Source organism: Coenobita brevimanus, chromosome 68 (assembly GCF_032717465.1).
Source record: "Coenobita brevimanus isolate Jiangsu-jjx chromosome 68, ASM3271746v2, whole genome shotgun sequence".
Lineage (NCBI taxonomy): Eukaryota > Metazoa > Arthropoda > Malacostraca > Decapoda > Coenobitidae > Coenobita > Coenobita brevimanus.
In genome coordinates this window covers 45,389,924-45,406,304 of record NC_137021.1, presented here as the reverse complement: position 1 = coordinate 45,406,304, position 16,381 = coordinate 45,389,924, and the positions used below count along the sequence as shown (strand labels likewise).

The window sequence follows — 16,381 nt, the reverse complement described above, 5'->3', positions numbered from 1 at the left end:
GTTTCTCCACTTGCTCATTTGTCTTTTGTCTCACCACACAACTTCACATGCTCCTCTCAAATAACTGGTTTTACTCCTGACTTGTGTCCTTCCAACAGAGTCCAGGAATCACATTCAAACATTAGAGTGAAGATCACAATACTATCATGCAGTATGGATACTGTCACACAGACATTTGTTACAAGGTACAATCCTCCATTCATTTTAATAATGCATTCACTGTCTTGCAAGTTGATAATGAAAAACCAGTCAGCTGATGGTGAACAATATATTGGTGAAAAAGATGGAAGAAGAGGAGGAGTGCCTGAGGGAGTAAGACAGATGTGTGAGAATAAGGTAGCCTGGAGGCATTGTTGTCAAGGCCATTCCTTGTCTGGGGGTTCACAGGTGGAAGCAAGGCGTTCGAGATGATGATGATGACTTCTCAGCTGCTGCTCCACCTCTACATTACATAGTAGTTGGTCTTGCAGTGGGCTGAAAGCAAAAGAACAGTATATTAAAGTATGCAATATTGTACTGCAGTTATAAGTTTTAAAATGTGCACCTGTGCTATCTGCTCATTTTAAGTTCAATATTTGTATTGTGGTCCTCGGCTCATCTGGATGTAAACCAAGAAGAATGCAGGCTGAAGCTGCCTCCCTCCTGTACTCCACCACCTCTCCATTCTGGGGGAAGGGAGGGAGTTGAGGGACCTTTGCATAATCAGGCAACTGAGCACAAACTGTACAGTGTGTCCACATTTATGTCTGATGTGTCCCAAAATATCACAACTTCTTCCACTGAACTGAAGCTGTAAACTGGATGACTCTGGCAAATCATCTACCAGTATACTGGAAGCAATGGACTTCAACAGGCAATTTTTCTATAAATTACTGTGGACTTGGGAGGAAAAAAAAAAAAAAAAAAAAAAAAAAAATGCAAGACACACCATACAACAAACACACTGCAAAAGACAAAGCATGATATGAAAGTCAGTTCATACCATCGAAGTAGGTTACACATATCTCGTGGAGTTTCATTTCGTTTCGTTTTTAAAGGCTCCAACATGCTTGCATGCGTCGGCCTTGGTCACCTAATGGCGGCTCTCCACGCTGCACAATCCATTGCAGCCTCCCTGTTCAGTCCCTTAACCCTGAGGTCACACTTAATGACCTTGTCCCATGTTTTTCTTGGTCTACCCCTCATAACCCCACCCCCAATATTAACACTTCTCACCTTCCTCACCCAATTATCATCCCCCATCCTCTCCACGTGTCCAAACCATCTCAGTCTACCTCTCCTCATCACAACACCAATACACTCCAGTCCCATCCTACCTCTCAATTCTTCCATCGTAAACCCAACCCCCCCAGACCTTGCACGCAGGGACGCACTACACATCCACCTAATCATTGTCATTTCTGTACGTCTGAGCTGGTGAATATCCTCCTCCTTTACTGCCCAGGTCTCACTACCATACGGCGTTACACTCCTAATACATGCTGTATACAAAGACCCCTTAGCATGTAGGGAGAGTCCTCTCAATGTCAGAAGAGGCAAGAGCTCCCTGAACTTCTTTCAACCACTTCTCACCCTAGCCACAGAGCTAGCTCCATCCCCACCTCCAGCACACAACATGTCTCCTAAATAACAAAACTCTTCCACACACTAGAGATGCACCAGCAAGTTCAATCCTTTCACGCCTGACAATCTCCACCTGCTCTCCCCCGACATGCCGTACACATAAAATCAGCATTATCTCGCAGTCTACCTCTGATACCACTACATCTCTTATGCACCCATTTATCATACACACCGCACAAGATGGAATTACTGTACTTCCCACGCCCTTGTGGCAAACTGCACATGGTCACTCTCCCTCGTCTTTGACAGTACCGCCATCAACCCTAGATATCGTCACTTTTGTTTTATCTGCATTTACCCTTAAACCCTTGTGCCCCATACCATCTCTCCACTTCCTCAACCTTTCCTCCACCTCCCTTTTGTTCTCTGCAATCAACACCAAATCATCAGCAATCAACATCTCCCATGGGAGTCCGTTGCTAAAGTCAAGTGAGAGGGCTTCAAGTACCATGATACACAACATGGGACTCAAGACTGACCCCTGATGCACATCAATATTCACGGAAAACTCATCACTCAAATCTCCATTCACTCTTACCTGGGTGTGAGCACCCACATACATAGCCATAACCACCCTAACCAGCCACTCCTCCAAGCCAAGCTTTCTCATTGCCCACTTCACCACCTCTCTAGGGACTCTGTCAAATGCCTTTCCCAAATCAACAAAAACAAAATACAGATTTCTTCTCCTACCAATATATTTTTCCTGAATCTGTCGAACAATGAATATGGCATCAGTGGTCCCCCTACCTGGCATAAACCCAAACTAAATCTCATCAATATTCACTCTTTCTCTAATCATACCTTCTAAAACTCTCTCCATTACCTTCATTATCTGATCTAAAAGCTTTATACCTCTATAATTTCCTCTTTCCAGGGCATCACCCTTCCCTTTATACACATTTACAATTACACTCTTCAGCCAATCATCTGGGACAACACACTCATAAATAATCATATTTATCAGGTCAGTGACTAACCGCACCCCTATATCTCCTGAGGCCTTCAACATTTCGGCAGTCAACCCAGACACACCTGCTGCCTTCCCCACCTTCATCCTGCCTATTGCCTCACTCACAGTAGCAGTATCAAAGGCCAAGGGCAAGACACTGGATCTGCTGGCTCCAAACCTTCCCTGTCCCAGTCAAACTCCTCATTCAACAACCGGCTATAATGCTCTCTCCATGCATCTTTAATATTCTAACTGTTCACCATTACCCTTCCTTCATCATTCTTCACACACTGCTCACCTATAATATCCCAATTATCCCTCTTCACCTGACCTGCCACCTTAAATATCATATTTTTCCTTTCCCCATGATTTAGGTTATCAACTGAAAGTCTCTTTGACTCAGACTTTGCCCTGTATACCTCTCTTCTAGCCCTACGCTTGGCAGCCAAATATTCCTCTTTGCTACCACCCTTCTTCCATTCCTGGAAAAGCCTTCTTTTCTCCTTAACTGCAGCTTCTACACCCTCATCCCACCACCAAGTTACTTTATGTCTTGGTGGTCCTCTTGTCCAGCCGCATGTTACATCAGTAACTCTCAAGAGATTGTTCTTGAGGGCTCTGTACTGTTCATTAACGCCTCTGTCTACAGCTCCCTGTTCAGCCACCACTCTCCTCAACTCGCTATAGAAGGCATCCCTTACTACTTGGTTTTTCAGCTTCCATATTTTCCTCCTAGGTACACAAGTCCTCTTTTTCATCACTCGTTCTTTAAATATCACAAATCAATAGTTTTTGCTGCTGCACACACTCCTCGCTTCCTATAACTTTAACATCCCTCACTAACCTCCTATCAGCCCTCCTAACCAGAAAATAATCTAGCTGACTGCTATTTCCCCCAGACTCATACATAATTAACCTACTGTCTCTTTTCCTAAAATATGTGTTGCACACAATCATGTCCATTCCCTTCCCAAACTCGAGTATCCTTTCCCCTTCTGCATTCCTTAAACCATACGCACATCCCCCATGTACTCCTTCATAACCTTGTGCTGCTTCACCTACATGACCATTTAAGTCCCCTCCCAAAACCACTATCTCATCATCCCGCATTCCACCCACTACACGTATTAAATCATCCCAAAAGCTATCTTTCTCTGCTTCATCCAATCCTGCCTGTGGAGCATATGCTATAATTCAGTAATTTTAACTTGACAGAGGTTTTCATTATTTCTGCAGTTAGGTGGTAGGTGGGGGCGTTCACCATCCACTCACTCGATGTAGTGCTGCATTGGGTGTCTGCCCTTTCCTCTCATCCTTCCTTCCTCTTCTGTCTTTCTTTACTTCATTCTTTCCTCTTCTTTTGGCCTATGGGTGACTTTACACTCCCTCTTCTGTCTTTCTTTCCTTCATTCTTTCCCCTTCCTTCTGCCTATGGATGACTCCACATAGTGACAAGCCAAAAGACTTCCTGTACACCAAGAAACCATTTACTACGCTGGGTGGTAACCATATAACCAAATTATGGCGCCTGGTGGTTTAGTGGGTAATTACGGCGGTCCAATCAGATTAAGCCGGCGTAGATTTATATCCTAGGGGTGGTTGAGGTTGACTGCTCATGTAATCCCACTCAGGGATGAGTGAGGCTGGTCACTTTCATCTTAAATGTCAGGACCAACTTGCCTAACCCCGGGCTCCTACGCTCCTCATGGGGCGACATAGGATTAGATGATGGATGGATGGATGCAGCTTCCCAAAGTTCAGTATCAGAATAATACAACACAATGACCGGCATCATGTGACCAAGGCCGACGCATGCAAGCACGTTGGAGCCTCTAAAAATAAAAAACTAAACAACCCTGCATTATTTCCACAGGACTTCATGCTTGTCACCATATTTTAGGGTTGTTGCAGCTCAGCATTCACAAAGGAGAGATGGGCAGCTTTATGCCTAGTTAAGTGAACAATATAAAGGCTGAATCATTGTAGATTTTCACTCCTGTAATACTTCATAATTTGACAGGGTGAAATATACTGTACCACCAGGTCAATTAAACACCTCTGACAGCAAGACCTCGTCACCACCTTGCAACTATGGAGCTAAAAGATGTGAGAGCACTGCACAGAGGCCCATATTCTCATCAGTTAAGGAAGCTCCCAAACACCTCTTCCTAAGTGATTTATTTCACTTATGCCTTACTATCCACTTCTGTGTCAATGAAATCATACCAGTGCCACCATTTTTATCATAACAAACACCTGTAAACTGATATTAAGCCACCGTCTCCAAGAATAAATTGCTAAGAAACAGGTGCTAGGGAACTTTTTTTTTTTTTTTTAATAACAGAACAGAGGAGGGAAAAACAAATGAATAAAAAAAAAACAACAACCTTAACCGACAACACTTTGGATGATATTGGTGTTGCCTCTCAGCTCCCCACACCCTGACCCAGCACAAGGGGGCAACAGTGAGTCTAAATCATGTGGCCGTGACAGATGATAAGTATATGCTGAACATTTCATATTTTCTTCCTATTTCCAGGGGCTTTTATTCAGCTTAGATAAGGCCATGAGAGGATAGAGGATAAGAGACTGACTAGAAAAATGCAAGTGAGTGCAGTGGAGGGGGAAAGGAGGAAGGGAAGACCAAGGAAGGGATAGAGGGATGAGGTAGAAAAGATAGAGAATGAGAGACTGACTAGAAAAATGAATGCGAGTGCATTGGAGGGGGATAGGAGGAGGGCAAGACCAAGGATGAAAGAGGGATGAGGTAAAGAGGATGGAGAATGATTGACTGACTAAAAGAATGTAGGTGTGTGAGTTGGAGGTGGAGAGGAGGAGGGGGAGACTAAGTATGACATGGTGGGAATGGATGCAGAGGAGGAGGGGTAGACGAAGGATATGATGGAGGAATGAAGTGGAGAGATATATGAAGGAGGGGTGTGTAAGTTGGAGGAAGGGTAACCAAATGGCAGAGGAAGGAGCAATGTGGAGGTGATTTGTTTGTGGCCATAGGATTAAGGTGTCTGACAAACAGATAGATAGACAGATAGCTTGATAGATAGACAGAGGAGAAACTTGTTAAACACGGGGTCAGACACAGCCATCCTTACTCCCTGCACTACACCATGTGAGGGAATCTCCACAGCAACTATACTGGCCACACAACAGCAAGACTAAACTGCAAATGACATCCTTGGACTAATGGAGTTAAATGCTGGGTGAAAATGTTGGGCACATGTTGACCACCTTTGTTTTACTGATATTTCACCGTCACCATCCTACCTGAGAGAGAGAGAGAGAGAGGGGGGGAGGGGGAAGTGAAACTATCAACATGATGTCCAGTTCAATGGGCCACACACTCATTCCCTCACCATTCAAAGTCCCTGGAATCCTGACTCCACCTCAGGGGCGTACGGTTAAATCCATGTATGGTACAGGAGATGGATGCCTTCATGTGGTGACGCTGATACAACCAGGCGGAAGAACTACCCCGATCTACAAACATTAATTTATCCCAAAACCCCAAAAGGAGGATGTGGACTGCTGCAGAGTGGCAATTTCAGTCTGCAGTCCACTGGGTTCACATTCATGGGAAGCTGTGGCTATAACTACTACTATAACACAACTATACTATTTTTAACATAACTTGAACTAAAATTGCCATCTCTATTGAATGCTGAGTTAAAACAATAGATTAACACTAGACTATGATGCTAGTCAAGAAGAAGTGCTATGGAAAGGATGTAGAGCTGTAGCACTGTCTTTTTCTGCCACTGAGGTATGTGAATTAAGCTGCAAAAGGATGAAAATCTGGGCCAAGTTAAGGTGAACGAACTACAGTCATGAAGAAGTGCTATGGGAAGAATGTTGTATCACAGCACTGTCTTTTTCTAACACTGAGTTATGTGGAGTATGATGCCAAAGGATGAAAATCTGGGCCAAGACAAGGTGAATCAAAAAGAGTCATGAAGAAGTGCTTTGGAAAGGATGTAGAGCCATAGGAGTGTCTTTTCCTGGCACTGAGCTACATGGAATAAGCTACAAACGAACTAAAAACTGGGCCAAGTTAAGGTGGACAACATATAGCGTAGGACCCACCTATGAACTCTGTGACAAGATCACTGTCGGTGTTCATGGAGCCGGTGATGTCGTCATTCTCCACCAACGGCAGGAACAGCTGTACAAACTCCACTGTGTACGGCGGCGCAATGATCTCCAGCACCTGTACAACAGACGGTTATATGATCCATGCAATGCATCATCATCATCATCGTCATCATTATCATTATCATCATGACCTTTCTTCCAGCTAAGGATGGAGTGAGGCATAATGATAGTGATGATAATACTGTATTTATAATAATAATAATAATAATGATAATAATCATAATAATAATGAGGGAAACAAGGTTCGGATGATGATGATGATGATGATGAATGATGATGATTAATAAAAATATAAATAATAATCATCATCATCATCATCATCATCATAATCATAATAATAATGTGTAATAAACCACGTTGAGTACACCGCTTCCCGTCCGATCAGCGAAGTTAAGTAACGTTGGGTCTGGTTAGTACTTGGATGGGCGACCGCCTGGGAACACCAGATGCTGTTGGCATCCCTACGTGTCAAGTGGGGTTGGTGGAGGATTAGTGCCCCTCCCTGTAAAACAATTAACTCTAAGCCCTTGGCCACCCCGTTTGGGATACATGGCGTCTGGCAATGAATGAATGAATGAATGAAAATAATAATAATAATAATAAAAATAATAATAATAATAATAATGTGTAATAATAATAATAATAATCCATTAATAATAACAGTAATACATGGAGGGGCCCGCCCCCACCCAGTCACTGGCAGTGCAACCTTCAGGTGACTCTACACTGAATGACAAGCCAGGACACCATTGAGGTATGAACCATAGAACCAAACAACAGCTGGGTTTGTGTTCTTGTTGGTTATGGAAACTCCTTAACACCTCTTCCTTAGCAATTTCCTGACCTACCAGATGACCTGCCGACATGTCGTAAAAATACCCCTGCTGATACCAATACACCAGTCGTGTATGAGACGGCCCTAGCATGTATTCAATACGGACGGTGGGTGTTAGCGCCGAAGTGGTGACATGTGGAGGTGTAGGAGGACTACTGGGCCTTGGGATGGGTCACCGACCCCAAGAAATAGGCCCTGAGGCCTTTGCCCAGTGTTAGCGCCGAAGTGGTGACATGTGGAGGTGTAGGAGGACTACTGGGCCTTGGGATGGGTCACCGACCCCAAGAAATAGGCCCTGAGGCCTTTGCCCAGAGTCGGACACGTAAAAAAAAAAAAAAAAAAAAAAAAAATTATTTTGGGATATAGCTGGTAAATATATCCATTTGTACATTATCTGTGCAGAGTATGGCGATGTTGGAAGGATTTGAGTAACACACAGGAAGACAATAAGGTGTAATAAGAAAAATAAATCCCTAAGGAAAGGGTGTTATGGAGCTTCCTTAACTGACAAGAATATGAGCCCTGGTGGTCTAGCAGGTCAAGGTGCTCCAACCTGGTGAGTCCCATAAAAGCTGCCATCCATGGGGTAACTGGACACTACTAATCATATAATGCCACTCATGGACTGTAGACTGGTCATCCTCCTTTAAATGCTTTGACTAAGTACTGCCAATGTAGTCTGTTGCCTACACTGCTGATGGGGCAAAAAAAAAAAGGATTGTATGGTAGATGAAAACAATAATAATCCATCCATCATCCAATCCTGTGTTGCCTCATGTGAGGCGTAGGAGCCCAGGGCTAGGCAAGCTGGCCCTGACATTTAAGATGAAAGTGACCACCCTCACTCATCCCTGAGTGGCATTACACGAGCAACAGACCCCAACCATCCCTTGGATGTGAACCTTCACCAGCTCAATCTGATTGGAGTGCCTTAATTACCCACTAAACCACCAGGCGCCATAATTTGGTTATATGGTTACCACCCACCGAGGCAAATGGTTTCCTGGTGTACAGAAAATCATTTGGCTTGTCACTCAGTGTAACGCCACCCATAGACAGAAGGAAGGGGAGAGAATGAAGGAAAGAAAGACAGAAGAGGGAATGTAAAGTCACCCATAGGCAGAAGGACAAGGAAAGAATGAAGAAAAGAAAGACAGAAGAGGGAGGAAGGAAGGAAGGGAGGAAAAGGCAGGCACCCACAAGCAGCACTACATCAAGTGAGTGGATGGTAAGTGCCCTGACCTACCTTAAAGGGTAACTTATTACACACTATAATCTGTATGATGTATCAGAAAAGGATTTTGAGAGAAATGAACACTCTTTTCTAACTATCTGTCCACTGCAAGATGCCTCAAGTCCCTCAGGGGTTGCTACATGTAGACTGCCCTCATATCATCCTGCCCTCCACCATCAGGTTGCTCCCTCTCTCTCTCTCTCTCTCTCTCTCTCTCTCTCTCTCTTTCTTAACTCACACCCCTATCTCTCTCAAATACCTCTCCACCTCATTCCTCCATCCCATCCTCAGTCTCTCCCTGCCTCCATCCCATCTCCACCTCACTCATATACATTCTCCTGGTCAGTCTCTCAATCCTATATGCAAGGTCAAATACTCCTATTACTACTATAAATGAGGGAATGGGAAAACTGGCTGTATTGATCACAATTAAACTGCGACAGGCAATTTCCTGTACTGTATAATACTTCACTGTGGACTTTAAAAAATAAATAAATAAAAATACAAAGGGGGGGGGAGGGCAGCAAGGACTTACCCTGTTTTTATATAAAACTGCTGAGTCTTGTTAAAGTGCAATAATTATACCCAAATAAGGATATGCTGTTTACTGGAATAATACAACAGCTTATTCATATAAAACTGACATGACTTGGTCTACTCTATCTAACCTAAAAATGACGCCATGTTTACTGTTAAGGAATCCTTGTATTGGGGTCGGCCTTGGTACACCTTGTGTTTTCTATGGACTGGAAGCGAAACCATGTGCCAAAACCAGCTAATTACTTGCCAACAGTTGCTGGAAGCTGTTGGGAAAAAATGTATTTGAGATGCGTAACAAGGTTTATAATAATGTGAAAATCTCAGCTTGAACTATGTGTATGGTCACTCAGAGGAAAGATCACCAAGTGACTGTACTTGTGGCTGAATGTTTCCTGCCTAAGAGTGGTGACTGTGTGGCTGGGTACCAAGTTTGTAGCCACATTTCACTCTTATGGTAGTACCTCCCAGGGTCCATGATTGCCAACCACCTACTACCTAACCTATGACTTCTTGAAATGCAAGAAATACAGCCAAATAAAAAAGACGATAATAATGATAATGTTGTGGCTCCAGGCTCATCTGAACATGAAACCAGTGAACTGCAAGCCAATGTTACCCTTCTCCTGCAGTCCACTTCCCATATTTCAGAAGGTGGGATGGGACTGAGGGATGTTTGTATAACTGGGTAACTCCACAACATGATCATATCTGTACCACCACATGAAGGAGTCCCCTCTTCAGCATTGGGAAGACACAGTATAGTACAACAATTTATTAACCATCATCCACTCACACAATGTAGTGCTGCCAACTTCTTTCATTTTTATCATACTTTTTCTGTGTCTGCCCCACTCACTTCCTATTTCTCCCATCTTTCCTGTTACTTTTTATTACTCTACTTTCCTCTTCTGGTGGCTTTACATCGAGTGACAAGCCTAATGGTTTCCTGTAAGCCAGGAAACTATTTACAACACTGGGTGGTATGCAATAAAACCAACCCATACATGTTCCCTACATGTCAACAAGTGGGTTGGTGGAGGGTTGGTGGCCCTCCCAGTACAACAACAAACTTAAAGACAAACAGCCACTCCTTACGAGATAATGGAGTCTAGCAACAGATAGATATAATGCTGGGATTAAGTCAGCCTGCCACTGGGTCCCCTATATTGCTGGGGGAAAAAAAAAAATAGATACAACAAATTGGGCCTGACTTGGACCCTCTTATTGTAACAAGTGGAGAATAATCAGGTGGCTCTGCTGCCTTGTTATACATATATCCCTCAGCTCCCTTCCTACACTCTGTAAGGAGCATTGTGGATTGCAGGAGAAGGGCACTCTCAGCCTGCAGTCCACTGAGTTCACATTCAGATGAACCTGGGGTACAACTATCACTAGATGAAAAACGGTGGTCACCTCTCTGACGAAGTATCTGATGAGAGAGATGTCGGTGTCACCCTTTGTGGAGCATCCCTTGATGTACTTCATCACCGGCAACACACACCCACGACTCAGCAGATTCACCATCCGGTCCAGCAACATCTTACGTAACTCCAGCTGCAACCAATGTATGTTTATTATTATTTTTATAATTCTCCCCTTTCAACATCCCACCTCCAAACATTCCCATACTAACAATAACGAAACACCTACATGCCCACTTCACACACAGGGCAATACAAAACCTTGATCAGAACAACATACCGCAAGTCCCCTTCCTGATGTTCCACTCATCAGAGGTATCCTTAATTAAAGCTGATCAAGTTCTCTTAGCCAGGTTTAGATCAGGACAACATTCAGCCCTCCTAAGTAATCATCTTAGAATTAGGTTGGATGGAATCACTGCCAACATGTGCTCCACTTGTAGAATAAGCCCACACATTATAACAAACATAATGGTGATGTTGTATGCTGATGATCTGAAGTTGATTGCAGAGAATGAAAGGAGGGCAAAGGAAAGATTTAGGACGTGGAGACATGATACAGAGAAGAAGGACTTGAGAGCAAATGCAGATAAAACAATGGTGATGGTATCTAGGATTGGTGGCAGTATTGTCAAAGAAGTAGGAGTGACCAGATGTGGTTTGCCACAAGGGCGTCAGGATTAATTCCATCTTGTGCAGTGTATGTGATATGTGGGTGCATAAGAGATGTAATGGTATTAAGAGGATGCCTGTGAGATAATGCTGATTTCATGTGTGTGGTGTGTCAGGGAGAGCAGGTGGAGCTTGTCAGGTGTGATTAGATTGAACTTGCTGGTGACTCTCAAGAGTGTGTGGAAGTTTTGTTACTTGGGAGACATGTTATGTGCTAGAGGTGGGGCTGGAGCTAGCTCTGGGGCTAGGGTGAGGAATGCTTGGAAGAAGTTCAGGAAGCTGTTGCCTCTCCTGATACTGAGAGGGCTCTCCCTCTGTGCTAAGGTTCTTTGAAAGCAGTGATAAGAAACAGGGAAGTCAGCATGGAAGTGAGACCTGGGCAATAAATGAAGGGGATATTTGCACGCTCAAACGTACAGAAATGACAATGATTTGGTGGTTGTGCAGTGTGCCTTTGAATACAGGGCCTGAGGGGGCTAGGTTTACGATGGACAAGTTAAGAGGAAGGATGGGACTGGAGTGTACTGGTGTTGTGATGAGAAGAGGTAGACTGAGATGGTTTGGCACTGTGGAGAGAATGGGGGATGACAATTGAGGATATAAAGGAGCGTTGTGGTGTTGATGTGGATGTGATAGGAAGCGTTATGAGGAACACACTGAGGTGGTTTGGCCATGTGGAGAGGATAGAGGGTGAAAGACTGACGAAGAGAGTGTATGTGAGTGAGGTGGAGGGGGAAGAGGGAGGGGGAGGCCAAGGATGAGATGGAGGGATGGGGTGGAGAGGTATATGAGAGAGGGGGTGTGAGTTGGGAGCAGGGCAGTGAAATGGTGGGGGACAGGGTGACTTGGAGGCGATTTGTTTATGAGCGATAATTGATAGCTTCTGAACTCAGGTGATAAAAACTGAGTGATATATGTAATGAGTAACAAATATTCAAACAGATGATATACAGCCCACACAAACCAAAACATTACATCATTGGTAATCTGATCTAACCTATGAACGACATCACGTTTCTTGTTACGAAATTCTCGTAATGGGGTTGGTCATGGTACAGCTGATGTTTTCTATGCACTGGAAGCTAAACTAAGTGCCAAAGCCAGCTAATTACTTGCCAACAGTTGCTGGAAGCTGTTGGTAAAAAAGGTATTTAAGATGTGTAATAAGATTTGTAATAATGTTAGAGTTTCAGCTTGGACACTGACTCTGTGTATAGTCACTCACAAGAAAGATCACCGAGTGACTGTATTTGTGGCTGAATGTTTCTTGCCTCTGACAGTGATGACTGTGTGGCTGGTTACCAAGCTTTTAATCACATTCACTCTTATGGCAGTACCTCTCATGGTCCATGGTAGCCACCCATTTACTACTTCATTCATCAAGTCAGAGAATGACATAATTATCCTCCATATGATCAGTGCATTATATTTCTGAATGATTAACATGACCAAGCAGCGTCTGAATGAGCTATCACAAAATGGAAAATAACAGACAGAAGTGCCACTGGAAAAATGTAAACTTTGCATCCCTTCATCAGCTAAAAATAATTTCATCCGTACTAAATGCTCTCAACTGTCCAACTCGAATTCTTCCCGCTCCTTCTGGCACCTTGCCAAAAACCTTTCTAACAACTTTACCTCATCATCCTTCCCTCCTCTTTTCTACTCTGATGGTTCTGTAGCTATTTCTTCTTTTGATAAAGCAGATCTCTTTGCACAGACATTCTCCTCCAATTCCACCTTAGACGATTCCGGTGCTGTTCCTCCATCACTTCCCGCTCTGACTTCCTCATGGCTGACATTAAAATTTCTTCAGCTGATGTATTTTCTGCCATCATTGGCCTCAGTACTAACAAGGCATATGGGCCTGATGGAGTCCCTCCTGTTGTTCTCAAGAACTGTGCTTCTGTGCTTACATCCTGCCTAGGCAAACTCTTTCGCTTTTGTCTGTTAACTTGTACCTTTCCCTCTTGCTAGAAGTTTGCTCTCATTCAGCCAGTCCCAAAGAAGGGTGACCACTCCCAACCCTCCAACTATCGTCCAATTGCTTTAACGTCCTGTATTTCAAGAGTTTTCGAGTCAATTCTCAATAGAAAAATTTTAAGGCATCTTTCCTATCACAACCTTCTTTCTGATCGTCAGTATGGGTTCCGTCAAGGACGCTCCACTGGCGATCTTCTCACCTACCTTTCAGACTCATGGTCATCCTCCTTTTGGGACTTTGGTGAAAGCTTTGCCACTGCACTTGACACCTCAAAGGCTTTCGATCGAGTCTGGCATAAATCTTTAATTTCCAAACTGCCCTCCTACGGTTTCTATCCTTCTATCTGTGCCTTCATCGCTAGCTTCCTTTCTGGTCGTTCTATAGCCGCTGTTGTAGACGGCCATCGTTCTTCTCCTACATCTATCAACAGTGGTGTTCCTCAGGGCTCTGTCCTATCACCAACTCTATTCCTTTTATTCATCAATGACCTTCTAAGCTGTACATCTAACCCTATCCACTCATACGCTGATGACTCCACCCTTCACCTTTCCATTCGGTTCCCGCAACGCCCATCTCAGCAGTTACTTCAACAAACAAGGGATGAGGCTATGGCACACCTAATGTCTGACTTGGCTCGTATTTCTGACTGGGATAAAAATAATCTTGTTGTGTTATTGTTTTTAATGCATCTAAGACTCAGTTCTTACACCTATCAACCCGTCAAAATCTTCCACAGGTATACCCACTAATGTTTAATAATATTCAGCTTAATCCTGCATCATCCTTGAACATGCTTGAGGTTTCATTTACTCGGGACTTATCTTGGAAAGATCATATTACATCTCTTGTAAAAACTGCTTCCAAGAGATTGGGTGTGCTAAGCCGACTTCGTTCTTTCTTTACCCCTGCACAATTGTTGACTCTATACAGGGGTTTTATCCGCCCCTGTGTGGAGTACAACTCTCATGTGTGGGGAGGCTCCGCACATACAGCTCTTTTCAATAGGGTGGAGTCAAAGGCTTTTCGTCTCATTAACTCTCCTCCTCTTACTGACTCCCTTCAACCGTTGTCTCTTCGCCGCACTGTTGCCTCTTTATCTCTTTTCTATAGTTACTTTAATGATCACTGCTCCTCTGAACTGTCTGCATGCATTCCTCCACCTCTACGACGGGCGCGTAGCACCCACCTAGCAGCAAACTCTCATCCCTTTTCTGCCCAACTCTCTAATGCAAGAGTTAACCGTTACTCCCAGTCCTTCATTTATGCAACAGGTCAACTCTGGAACTGTCTCCCTCTGTCTGTATTTCCTGCTGCCTATGATCTCCAGTCTTTCAAACGCAGTGTGTCCAGGCATCTCGAAATGAATGGATCTTGAATTTGGCTCTCTCTTGTATTTTGTTTTTTTCTTAGAGGGAACCCTTATTGCAGGCTCATGGCCTTTGGTTCCTTCTTCCTTGCATTAAAAAAATAAAAAAATAAAAAAAATAAAAAAATAAACAAAGCCATCCAACCTCCTCACCACCCCATACACAACACCTGTTTCTGCTCAGTATACATATTACAGCTATTATAATAAATGCAGATCTGTTATCCAACAGGGTTAGGTTAAGCAATGACAGTTTTGATAATGATTTTTGGATAATGACCAGGTTATTACATGGGTTCTATGGAGTTATGTCAAATGGCAATGTAAGTTTACTGGTGCAACTTGATACACTCCCCCAGGGTATATACTGTATTCACTTAAACTTCACTCATTACACACTTCCTGCAGCACAATACTTGCAAAAGAATTTGGACAGTACTCAATTATACATGGGTTTGGTTATGTCAGGTGACCATAGAGGGTGACCCACGTCTGACTTTGGTCATCCCCCTCCCAAGTACATAACCAGTTATAATTACACAGCCATAAACCTGTAAAATAATTCATATATACTTCAATAACATTTGAGTTATATACCGTTATGTCCAATGGCCATATTGTACAGGGTTATCACATCAAACTTTAGTCATCCCTAAAGTACATAACCAGTCATAACTACACACATACACAAGCACAGCACCTGCAACAGAACTCGAGGAACACTCAGTAACACCAGAGTTTCACATTATGTTCAGTGGCCATACTGTACAGGGTTATCATGTGTACTTTCTGTAATCCCCTAAGTACATACCCAGTCATAATTATACATGAACTGAAGCACAACGCCGGCAGCTGAATTTGGGTAACATTTAAAAACACATAGGTAATATATTGGGTTATGTCAAGTGGTCAATGCGGGTTATTCCCAGGTACACAGCAATACTATATTGACTAAATGATTTAATTTAAAAAAATACAGTACAGGAACATTTTCTAATCTACCAGTTTGTATTGCATAAAAGAAAAAAAAATCATATACAGTATTTTTTTTTTTTTTTTATCGGGAATTCAAAAAAACAGGAATGACTTAAGACAGGGGGGTTTGGTGCAAAAAATGGCAATTTGGATAAGCAAAAATTCAGTTATTGAACATCTGGATCCTGGGGTTGTCTGTATGTAATCCTGCTTTGCCTTTCGGCACACAAAGACACGATTCGTGTTCTTTGGGTTTGACCTGGTCAAAATACAAAGACACGAATTGCGTTTGAAAGCAGAAAAATATTTCTCCAATAAATAAGTTTTCGGCCAATTTGCGTCAAATTTTAGTGCGTCCTATCAGGCCAGTCTAGCATACAACGTACGCACTTAGCAACCCTGGTGGTCCTGGCATGGGGCAGAACGAATTGTGTTCCACAGTCCCTCACCACCAGCCAGGCAGAAGGGTAGTGCTCCACCCCTTATACCTTTAAACTTCCTCCACTTTCCCCGTCCCACCCGAGGCAGAAGCCACGGCTGAAATATCGTTACTGTATAGTGTTCGTAAATCCATTGTGAAGTGACTGTGTCTATGGAACATATATATTGTAT

The 16,381-nt window shown here is 43.3% G+C and overlaps 1 protein-coding gene and 1 pseudogene across 1 annotated transcript in view; one reads left to right on the top strand and one right to left on the bottom strand.

Moving 5' to 3' along the window:
• Positions 1-262: 262 nt before the first annotated feature.
• Positions 263-16,381, bottom strand: part of TH1 (negative elongation factor complex member TH1) — a 78,358-nt gene continuing 62,239 nt past the window's right edge. The window contains exons 13-15 of the mRNA XM_080277074.1: positions 10,765-10,905; positions 6,674-6,797; positions 263-474 (exon numbers count right to left, since the gene is read on the bottom strand). Coding sequence (XP_080133200.1) covers positions 443-474; positions 6,674-6,797; positions 10,765-10,905 — 297 coding nt within the window. The 3' untranslated portion in view covers positions 263-442. The remainder of the gene's footprint in view (positions 475-6,673; positions 6,798-10,764; positions 10,906-16,381) is intronic.
• LOC145405912 (5S ribosomal RNA) lies at positions 7,086-7,200 on the top strand (annotated as a pseudogene).